The sequence below is a fragment of the Ranitomeya variabilis genome, chromosome 6, assembly GCF_051348905.1.
Source record: "Ranitomeya variabilis isolate aRanVar5 chromosome 6, aRanVar5.hap1, whole genome shotgun sequence".
Classification (NCBI taxonomy): Eukaryota; Metazoa; Chordata; class Amphibia; order Anura; family Dendrobatidae; genus Ranitomeya; species Ranitomeya variabilis.
The window spans coordinates 112,224,060-112,236,499 of NC_135237.1; the positions used below are offsets into that span (position 1 = coordinate 112,224,060).

General features: G+C 39.2%; 1 protein-coding gene across 7 annotated transcripts in view; it reads right to left on the minus strand.

Moving 5' to 3' along the window:
- The window catches only part of THRB (thyroid hormone receptor beta), a 505,570-nt gene that overhangs the window by 38,087 nt on the left and 455,043 nt on the right, over window positions 1–12,440 (minus strand). The window contains exon 1 of one of the 7 annotated variants that reach the window (XM_077268911.1): window positions 6,072–6,423. The exons of the other annotated variants lie outside the window; for them this stretch is intronic. Coding sequence (XP_077125026.1) covers window positions 6,072–6,399 — 328 coding nt within the window. The 5' untranslated portion in view covers window positions 6,400–6,423. Of the gene's footprint in view, window positions 1–6,071; window positions 6,424–12,440 lie in introns of those variants that run through there. 7 annotated transcript variants of the gene reach the window in all.

Consider the following 12,440-nt stretch of genomic DNA (forward strand, 5'->3'; position numbering starts at 1 on the left):
GCAGCAGAGCGTCTCCAGACTCTGTCACGTCTGTCACATGTCCTCAGTGTGAACCTGTTTTCATCGGTGAAGAGCACAGGGCGCCAGTGGTGAATTTGCCAATCCTGGTGTTCTGTGGCAAATGCCAAACATCCTGCACGGTGTTGGGCTGTGAGCAAAACCCCCATCTGTGGATGTCAGGCACTCAGACCATCCTCATGGAGTCGGTTTCTAAACATTTGTGCAAACACATGCACATTTGTGGCCTGCTGGAGGTCATTTTTCAGGGCTCTGGCAGTGCTTCTCCTGTTCCTTCTTGCACAAAGGCTGAGGTAGTGGTCCTGCTGCTGGGTTGTTGCCCTCCTACGGCCCCCTCCACGTCTCCTGGTGTACTGGCCTGTCTCCTGGTAGCACCTCCAGCCTCTGGACGCTACGCTGACAGACACAGCAAACCTTCTTGCCACAGCTCGCATTAATGTGCCATCCTGGATGAGCTGCACTACCTGAGTCAATTGTGTGGGTTGTAGAGACCGTCTCATGCTACCATGAGTGTGAAAGCACAACCAACATTCAAAAGTGACTAAAACATCAGCCAGAAAGCATTGGTACTGAGATGTGGTCTGTGGTCCCCACCTGCAGAACCACTGCTTTATTGATAATTGCCAATAATTTCCATCTGTAGTCTATTCCATTTGCACAACAGCATGTGAAATTGATTGTCAAACAGTGTTGCTTCTTAAGTGGACAGCTTGATTTCACAGAAGTTTGATTTGGAGTTATGGACTTGGAGTCATATTCTGTTGTTTAAGTGTTCCCTTTATTTTTTTTGAGCAGTGTATATAAACACATAGGTACAATACATGTTCTGCCGGATTCAGAACACATATATGTACAGTCATGGCCAAAAGTATTGACACCCCTGCAATTCTGTCAGATAATACTCAGTTTCTTCCTGAAAATGATTGCAAACACAAATTCTTTGGTATTATTATCTTCATTTAATTTGTCTTAAATGAAAAAACACAAAAAGAATTGTCCTAAAGCCAAATTGGATATAATTCCACACCAAACATAAAAAAGGGGTGGACAAAAGTATTAGCACTGTTCGAAAAATCATGTGATGCTTCTCTAATTTGTGTAATTAACAGCACCTGTAACTTACCTGTGGCACCTAACAGGTGTTGGCAATAACTTAAATCACACTTGCAGCCAGTTGACATGGATTAAAGTTGACTCAACCTCTGTCCTGTGTCCTTGTGTGTACCACATTGAGCATGGAGAAAAGAAAGAAGACCAAAGAACTGTCTGAGGACTTGAGAAACCAAATTGTGAGGAAGCATGAGCAATCTCAAGGCTACAAGTCCATCTCCAAAGACCTGAATGTTCCTGTGTCTACCGTGCGCAGTGTCATCAAGGAATTTAAAGCCCATGGCACTGTGGCTAACCTCCCTAGATGTGGATGGAAAAGAAAAATTGACAAGAGATTTCAACGCAAGATTGTGAGGATGTTGGATAAAGAACATCGACTAACATCCAAACAAGTTCAAGCTGCCCTGCAGTCCGAGGGTACAACAGTGTCAACCCGTACTATCCGTCGGCGTCTGAATGAAAAGGGACTGCATGGTAGGAAACCCAGGAAGACCCCACTTCTTACCCCGAGACATAAAAAAGCCAGGCTGGAGTTTGCCAAAACTTACCTAAAAAAGCCTAAAACATTTTGGAAGAATGTTCTCTGGTCAGATGAGACAGAAGTAGAGCTTTTTGGGCAAAGGCATCAACATAGAGTTTACAGGAGAAAAAAAGAGGCATTCAAAGAAAAGAACACGGTCCCTACAGTCAAACATGGCGGAGGTTCCTTGATGTTTTGGGGTTGCTTTGTGGCCTCTGGCACTGGACTGCTTGACTGTGTGCATGGCATTATGAAGTCTGAAGACTACCAACAAATTTTGCAGCATAATGTAGGGCCCAGTGTGAGAAAGCTTTGTCTCCCTCAGAAGTCATGGGTCTTCCAGCAGGACAATGACCCAAAACACACTTCAAAAAGCACTAGAAAATGGTTTGAGAGAAAGCACTGCAGACTTCTAAGGAGGCCAGCAATGAGTCCAGACCTGAATCCCATAGAACACCTGTGGAGAGATCTAAAAATGGCGGTTTGAAGAAGGCACCCTTCAAATATCAGGGACTTGGAGCAGTTTGCCAAAGAAGAATGGTCTAAAATTCCAGCAGAGCATTGTAAGAAACTCATTGATGGTTACCGGAAGCGGTTGGTCGCAGTTATTTTGGCTAAAGGTTGTGCAACCAAGTATTAGGCTGAGGGTGCCAATACTTTTGTCTGGCCCATTTTTGGAGTTTTGTGTGAAATGATCAATGTTTTGCTTTATGCTTCATTCTCTTTTGTGTTTTTTCATTTAAGACAAATTAAATGAAGATAATAATACCAAAGAATTTGTGATTGCAATCATTTTCAGGAAGAAACTGAGTATTATCTGACAGAATTGCAGGGGTGTCAATACTTTTGGCCATGACTGTATATATATACACACACACACACATGCACACATGCACATACATACAGTATATATTTATGTGTGTGTGTGTATATATACATATATATATATATATATATATATATATATATACACTGGACAGCATATGCATAAGCGATAAATGTAATAGGAAAGAAAGTTACAAATCTATGTTTAAGCAAATAGTGGAATGCAAAGGACAAAGCACTCTGTTTCCTATATTATCCTTCACATATCTGTACTCATAGACAGAGACAGGTGTCAGATAGTTAGATAGACACTGTAGATAGATAGATAGATAGATAGATAGATAGATAGATAGATAGATAGATAAATACTGTAGATAGATAGATACTGTACTTAGATACTGTAGATAGATAGATAGATACTGTAGATTGATAGATAGATAAATAGATAAATAGAAAGTGTAGTTAGATAGATAAATAAATAGATAGATACTGTAGATAGATGGCTAGATAAATAGATAGATACTGTAGATAGATAGATATACTGTAGATATATACTGTAGATAGATAGCTAGATACTGTAGATAGATATAGATAGATAGAAAGATAGATAGATACTTTAGATAGACTGTAGATAGATAGATACTGTAGATAGATAGACTGTAGATAGATAGATACTGTAGATAGATAGATAGATAGATAGATAGATAGATAGATAGATAGATAGATAGATAGAAGATAGATAAATAGATACTCTAGATAGATAAATACTGTAGATAGATATACAGATAGATACTGTAGATAGATAGATAAATACTGTAGATAGATAGACACTGTACTTAGATACTGTAGATAGATAGATAGATACTGTAGATAGATAAATACTGTAGATAGATACTGTACTTAGATACTGTAGATAGATAGATACTGTAGATTGATAGATAGATAGATAAATAGATAAATAGAAAGTGTAGATAGATAGATAAATACTGTAGATAGATACTGTAGATAGATAGATAGATAGATAGATATATAGATAGATAGATAGATAGATAGATAGATACTGTAGACAGATACATAGATAAATAAATATATACTCTAGATAGATAGATAGATAGATAGATAGATAGATAGATAGATAGATAAATAGATACTGTAGATAGATAGATAGATAGATAAATATTGTAGATAGATAGATAGATATTGTAGATAGATAGATAGTTAGATACTGTAGATAGATAGATATTGTAGATAGATAGATAGATAAATAGATAAAAAAGAAAACAGGAGGCAACACTCCAATAAATTATGAAAAAATTGGACTTCATTAGCCCATATGGTGTTTCGGCTGTGACCAGCCTTTCTCCAGCTGGAGAAAGGCTGGTCACAGCCGAAACGTTGCCACAACATATGGGCTAATAAAGTCCACTTTTTTCATAATTTAGTTGTGTGCTGCCCCCTTTTTTCTTTTTTTTTATTGTTTATACAAATGGATATTTGTTTGGAGGGCCCTGCAACCTGAGTTTTTCTATACTGTGCTGTTCCATTTTTTCTTCTACATAGATAGGCAGAGAGACAGACAGACAGACAGACAGATAGATAGATAGATAGATAGATAGATAGATAGATAGATAGATAGATAATAGATAGACAGATATTGTAGATAGACAGATGATAGATAGATAGATAGATAGATAGATAGATAGATAGATAGATAGATAGATAGATAGATAGATAGATAGATAGAATATATATTGAGAGCTAATCCGGGCCACAGTATCTGATTCAGTATTCCATATGTATGGTGCTGTACATGTAGAGCATTGGAACATGCCATAGTGACTGTTTGATCCTTTACTCTGGAGAGGTTTTTCTCCAGCACAGGGAGATGTGAACAGACAGATACATGAATACATGTAGTGGGTTGTGTTACACACAGAGTTGTCTTTTTATAACACTTATTCTCTAAGAGTCATTCCACTGTGACTCTTCTGATGTCCCGTAAACCCAGTGGGAAGGTTGAAAGGGGACACCTGTTCTCTTGTGTTAATGAGTAACTATAGTCTTCATTAAATACAAATCAATGTTGATCAATAGGGACAAGCAAGTCCTTTCAGCAGCCTTCTGTCCTCATCGCTGAATTAATTGCCTCTTGTAAGAAATTCAATAATGTTGATTTAACGCTAAATATATATATTTAGACTAAAGAGACATGACAGGCTCTATCAATACAATAATGTGCTATGTAACCAGTCTCCCATCGTATATACAGTCACTTGATGGAAGGAGGCATAGTACTGAAAAGACATTTGAAATTAAATTTAGATGAAAATTTTAACAAATAAATATTGGAAAAATAATATAGAACACTAAATGTTGTTGTAGAGCTTAATAGATTTATTGTGATGCGTTATCAAATTAAAATATTGCAATGTAGAATATAAACAAGCAAATGGCAAATTCTCTATTATATTTCCCTCCAGCACAGACACAGTTTTGTATAGTTGTTCTGCCGTTATGCTGTCCACAGCTTCCATAATGTGGTATTATTATGTATTGTTTAATGACCATGGGACTAAATACATTGCTTAGTGTGAGGATATTAGTTTAGAGAGACTGAATGAAATCTAATACAAAAAACATTATTATCCAAAACAAATTGAAGAATCAGAATACATAATTAGAAATGATGAAGATACAATTGTCACAGGGACAGAGGAAACCTCTGGTGGGACTTCTCTGCCGGCTGCTTCACTAGTTAAATGTGCGAGTCACTGGGTAATACACAGAAAAAAAAAAGATTTGGACAGAAAGTTCCATGGGAATAAATGCCAGATAACGACTATATTTCTTTTTACGTATAGAGAACTATTATATTACATATTTTGTCATCTCCCCGATCAATACATTTCTTGTATTATTTTGTGTAACATTAACAGTCTTGTTATATCTGGATTTTTAAGCATGGAATAAATCCAAATATAAAAATGCTGAATCGTCCAGTATAAACTGAGATATTAAGAGAAAGAAACAGTATGATCATAGTTATTTTGCAGAAGGAAAATCACGACCGCGCCATGCACACAATTACTAGGTAATTAGCAGAAAGTAAGACAGAGCAGCTTCCAGGTATCGCTGTGTAACGGTTCACGGACGCTTCTCTACATAAATGTCGTATTGTCAGTAATATTATAAGTATGTGAAATATAGGGGTTAATTACACAAAAAAAGCCAGCGTCAAGCATCTCCGCTTCTATATGGGTGACGGAATTCAGCAGCACAAAGCACCCATGTAGCAGCTATCGCGCAGGGCGCACCGAGACCCCCCAATTTCGTACTGCTTTGTGTTCACTAATGAAGGGTCGTCTGAAGAATAGCACAAATTTCAAATTGCATCAAAGAAAATCTCTCGGGAAGAGAAATAAAAAAACATTTTAATCTCCTAGCAACACGGACAACGTCTTTTGGCTGATTATAGACGGGCTCGGAAGGACGGATATGTGTTAAATCAAATCTGCAACTTTAAAAATCCAAGAGAGGTGAACAGACATGCAAAAAAAAAACACTTATTAAAAACATGGAAAGACAAAAGCGTCCCTACCTTTTTTCTGGGAGAACATCGGAGACTGCCCTTGTGAAAAAGTTGCTTTTTCCTCAGAGAAATACTCGGGTTGGTTGTACGAATTCAGGGCCATGTCCATTTCTGAGTACTCGCTTTTAAACATGTTTCCAGGGTAACTGGAAGTATAAGCCTGATTCACCGCCCAGGCCTGATCCATATATATATTATTGTTGTGTAGGACATAAGCCTCACAAGAGCTGTAAGTCTCACTATCTTCTATATAGGTGCAGTACTCGGGGGGCTGCATGCAGAAGGTGTTAGATGCACACTGGGGCATTTCGTACATTTCCTGAAGGCAGTAGTTCATTTTGATATCCGGGGTGAGCTTCTACTTTACGTATGCACCACACACACACACGAGCAGGCATACACATGGAACGAGGGGAGAAAATGATGAATATACAATACAAACTGAAGTCTGTCTCAAAGCGAAGCACCCTGGTACGATTTGGAGCAGCACCTTGTGTGCGGAGATCCTATTTATATCTAGGATGTTACCGAGAAGCCAAACATGTTGGAAAAGAGATTTATGACAGTTTAAGGTCCTAATCTATGAGCCACGGATAAATCCTAGGAAGATGGCTTCACAGACAGGTAGCAGAAGGTATTAGAGCCACAACACAAGGCGGGCAGACCACAATCCGGACTTTATTTAAGTTTGGGTAGTAACTTTGAGCAGTCATATTCAAGACCCGTCAGGGTGACATATTCTTGACAACTTAAAAAGCAAAGCCTAAGTGAGTCAGAGGGCTGCATAAAATCCTAAAATCAATAGGCTGAAGTTTTTAACTCTATCCTTTAAGAAACTCAATAGGAAAAACCTAGATGACCCGTACCAGAATCTTAAAGGTGATCATTGTAACCACATAATCCACAATCAGTTCTATTGATTTGGCGTTACAGCATTAACCTTCTGCATGATGGCAGGTATTGATTGCCATTCATGGACTGTCTTCATCAACCCGTCAAAAAGCATAGAAAAAAACATCTATTGATAATGAATACTAACATGAAGTGCTAATGATTCTGCATGGGGGAAGTATGGCGTTGTGTAGAATAACAGTTCATACATTTTCTAAGAAATGATTATTAATGCAAGTTTGTTATCATAAGGTGGCATAGACCCAGCTGCACACATTTTCAACCTATCCTAATGACATGCCACTTCTGTGGACAACTGCACTATGAAATGCTCACATTTGTGGAAAATAACAAATAGGCTAATAATGCAATCAGATATCTCACCAATAAATAACCTTACATCAATCATACACGCTAGATATCCGCGACCGTATAACAAATTACAATTCCATTTTTTGATGGAAATTAGGAAAGAACTAAAGAATATAAAACCTGTTAATAACTCCATGTTGTCCGTCTGGTGCAAAGCACATGTGGGTTACAGGCACATTCTGCCACTAGGCAATGATACAAACACTGGCGCTGTGCATGTTTCCACATGGCGCATTCATCTATCAAAGGCTACGGCATATATTAAAGAGTAAAGATGTACCATTAAAGCTAGATAGATACCGCTGAGAGGAGCGCATGCTCTTTAGTGAAGACCACCCTGTGCTCTGGGCCACCTGGATGCCAGCTTCTGTATGCAGTTGTGGCTCCAGTGTATACAGATATATAATATTTTACTATTTTAACAGTTGACTATTTAGGTGAGGTGGCATGCTATTAGGAGAATACCTCAAACTATGAGTGCATATTTATTCAAATTAGGGCTAAAGATCCTTTAATAGTATAGTGCCTCACCTAAATACTCACCTGTTAAAAGGAGTCAGCAGATAGTCACCGATCAATCAAGCACAGGTTGTTGGTGCAAACTTGGCGTGGCCAAACTGTTCAATGATCCTTCCCAACTACTGCTTTACATCAATCTCTGCGCTCCTCTTCCTTGATTAACAGCTTTTGCTTCATATAATGGAGCGCAGATAAGTGGAAAACAAGTAGGTGGGAAGGTACACTGAACTGTTTGGCCAATTCCAAGGGTACAATGAGCACCTTTGCATAGTTTGAACACTCATTTTGTGATGGTAGACTCTCTTTAACCCCTTTGTAAACTTTGACATACCCATATGTCATGGTTCCAAACATTTGGCTTATGGGTACTTCATGGTGATCATGTTGGGCACAGGCGTAATTGCCGCTGGGAGCTCAGCTTACGTGATAGCCGAGCTCCGGCTGTCATGGCCATGAGTGGTGCCTGCACTGCTCAGGGCCATATAACCCCTTAAATGCAGTGATCAATAATGATTGCAGCATTTAGAAGGCTGCGTGAGGGAGGGGACTCCATTTTCCTTCCAATCAGCAACTCGCGATGTCATTGCAAGGGTCCAATCATTGCCATGGCAACCAGATGTCATCAAGACGATCTCTGGGTCTGCCAGCTATGGAGGCCTTGTTAGACCATGCCAGGAGACTGGTCTAAAAGGCTTCGTTGTCAGTGTTACACTGACAGGTATAATGCATTGCAGTGCTGGTGCATTGCAATGCATTATACCAGAGGTCAGAATAATAAAAGTTAAAGGATGAACTAAGTAAAAAGTTTAAAAAAGTTAAACATTTAAATAAAAAAAGTTTTAATAATATCACAAAATGCAAAAAAAAATTAAACAACTATTATACCAATAAATACATAAATTTATATAAAAATAAAAACAAATAAAGTACAAATATTTGGTATTGCTGTGTCCGGAACGACCTGACCTATAAAACCATCACACTAGTTACACTAGTTACTACGGTAGTTACAAAGAAAACAAAAACAAAACACGTGGCAACAAAAACTAAGCTTTTTCATCATACCGTTGAAAAAAAAAAGGGAATAAAATGCGATCACAAAGTCGAATGGGAATAAAAGTAGTATTGTTGAAAATGTCATCTTGTCCTGAATGGATCCCTCAAGGTTTTCTTCTACAGTGCCTACAAGTAGTATTCAACCCCCTGCAGATTTAGCAGGTTTACACATTTGGAATTAACTTGGCATTGTGACATTTGGACTGTAGATCAGCCTGGAAGTGTGAAATGCACTGCAGCAAAAAAGAATGTTATTTCTTTGTTTATTTTTTTTTTAAATTGTGAAAAGTTTTTTCAGAGGGTCATTTATTATTCAACCCCTCAACCCCCCAGAATTCTGTTTGGTTTCCCTAAAGTATTAAGAAGTAGTTCAGGCACAAAGAACAATGAGCTTCACATGTTTGAATTAATTATCTCTTTTTCCAGCCTTTTCTGATTATTTAAGACCCTCCCCAAACTTGTGAACAGCACTCATACATGGTCAACACGGGAAAGACAAAGGAGCATTCCAAGGCCATCAGAGACAAGATCGTGGAGGGTCACAAGGCTGGCAAGGGGTACAAAACCCTTTCCAAGGTGTTGGGCCTACCTGTCTCCACTGTTGGGAGCATCATCCAGAAGTGGAAGGCTTATGGAACTACTGTTAGCCTTCCACGGCCTGGACAGCCTTTGAAAGTTTCCTCCCGTGCCGAGGCCAGGCTTGTCCGAAGAGTCAAGGCTAACCCAAGGACAACAAGGAAGGAGCTCCGGGAAGATCTCATGGCAGTGGGGACATTGGTTTCAGTCAATACCATAAGTAACGTACTCCACCGCAATGGTCTCCGTTCCAGACGAGCCCGTAAGGTACCTTTACTTTCAAAGCGTCATGTCAAGGCTCGTCTACAGTTTGCTCATGATCACTTGGAGGACTCTGAGACTGACTGGTTCAAGGTTCTCTGGTCTGATGAGACCAAGATCGAGATCTTTGGTGCCAACCACACACGTGACGTTTGGAGACTGGATGGCACTGCATACGACCCCAAGAATACCATCCCTACAGTCAAGCATGGTGGTGGCAGCATCATGCTGTGGGGCTGTTTCTCAGCCAAGGGGCCTGGCCATCTGGTCCGCATCCATGGGAAGATGGATAGCACGGCCTACCTGGAGATTTTGGCCAAGAACCTCCGCTCCTCCATCAAGGATCTTAAGATGGGTCGTCATTTCATCTTCCAACAAGACAACGACCCAAAGCACACAGCCAAGAAAACCAAGGCCTGGTTCAAGAGGCAAAAAATCAAGGTGTTGCAGTGGCCTAGTCAGTCTCCTGACCTTAACCCAATTGAAAACTTGTGGAAGGAGCTCAAGATTAAAGTCCACATGAGACACCCAAAGAACCTAGATAACTTGGAGAAGATCTGCATGGAGGAGTGGGCCAAGATAACTCCAGAGACCTGTGCCGGCCTGATCAGGTCTTATAAAAGACGATTATTAGCTGTAATTGCAAACAAAGGTTATTCCACAAAATATTAAACCTAGGGGTTGAAGAATAATTGACCCACACTTTTATGTTTAAAATTTATAAAAATTTAACTGAGCAACAAAACTTTTTGGTTTGTAAGATTTATGCATCTGTTAATAAATCCTGCTCTTGTTTGAAGTTTGAAGGCTCTAACTTATTTGCATCTTATTAAACCTGCTAAATCTGCTGGGGGTTGAATACTACTTGTAGGCACTGTATATCACGTCATTTGGAGAATTAGATGGAAACTACGATGTACAATGGCTTGCGCCAAACCAACACAGCTCATCACCCCACGAACACCATCCTCACAGTGAAATATAGTGGTGGCAGCATCATGCTGTGGGAATGTTTTTCAGCAGCAGGGATAGGAAAAATGGTCCGAATATAGGAGAAGATGGATGGTGCAAAATACAGAGATATTCTTGAGCAAAACATGTTTCAGTCTGTCAGTGATTTGAGACTGGGATAAAGGTTCACCTTCCAACAAGAAAATGATGAAAAGCATACTGCTAAAGCAACACTTGAGTGGTTTAAGGGGAAATGTGTAAATGTTTCGGAGTGGCCTAGTCAAAGCCCAGAACTTAATCAAATTGAGAATCTGTGGTCAGACTTGAAGATTGCTGTTCACATTTAACCTGAAGAAGGTGGCAAGATGTGGAAAGCTCATACAGACTTATCCAAAGTGACTTTCAGCTGTAATTGCAGCAACAGGAGGATCTTCAAAGTACTGAATTTAGTGAGGTGAATAGTAATGTAAACTGAAGCATTCAGTTATTTTATCCTATTTGTTGCTTGCATCACAATAAAAAGAAGACAAAATGTTTACATTTGTAGGCATGTTATTTACATGAACTGATGTAAAACCCTCAAAAAAAGCTGTGAAATTCTAGGTTGTAAGGTAGAAAAGCACTGTAAGTGTTTGGCATAGAGCGCAGGATAAATAAAAACAATAAACATGACAACAAAAGGTTAAACTCAATCAAGGAGAAATAGCTAGTCCTCATTCAGGTCTGTCAATGGAAATATAGGGAGCTTCCATGTTACTGGTAGCAAAAGTCCCCTGGAAAAGTGCTATGGTTCCTCACCCTCCAAAAGAAATCCAGCAAATTCTGTGCTCCCAAATCCTAATGCCCCATTCCCTTCTGAGCCCCATAGTGTGCCTAAACTACATTTAGCATCTACATGTTTGGCAATTCTGTGACGATGAGAGCCCGCCTAATGTATGGGGTTCATGTCTCCAAAAGCATGAGCTGGGCATAATGTACTGAGTACTACAATGTACTGGGCACTATATTGGCAGATTTGCAGTTTTCACTCTGCAACATCCACTGCTGCTTGCTTCTGGAAAACACACAAGGAGTCAGAATCATCACTACATCTGTAGATAAATTCTCAGGGAGGTGAGATTTCCAAAATGGGGTCACTTGAGGGGGGATTCTGGCACTTGTTAGTTTAAAGGGAGTATTTCAGCAGAAAAATGACTGTTCGAACCAAGCCAACTTTTTTAGTGCACCATTGAAGTGACCAAACAGTTTGGTGCACCTTCCCAAAGACTACCGTAATTTTATGTCTATCTGCATTCCACTTTGTAAAGCCAAAGCTGTCAATCAAGGGAGAGGAGGGCGGAGATAAATGGAAAACTAGAGATAGTCATTTTGTGATAATAAATCCCCTTTAAATAAATAAAACCTTATCTATCTGTATATACGAGATCTGTATTTGTACACAGACAAAAGCATCTAGGATATTCGAGCTACAGGGCTTGTCTAGACCTTCTGTTCCTCTAAGTAGCAGTCATCTAACTTTTATGGGAAGCGTATAATATCAAATATGCTTTGTTCTCCATGGTAGGTGCATGTGTTACATGGAGACTTAAAGAGAATCTGTCAGCAGGTTTTTGCTAAGTAATTTGAAGACAACATACTATAGGGGTTAAAACACAGATGTTTGTAATGTCTCTTTTATCAAGCTCTGTGGTTTTGTTTGCTTGTAATGATTGTTTTAGCACCAGGAGCTTATCATGCTTTACACAGCATAAA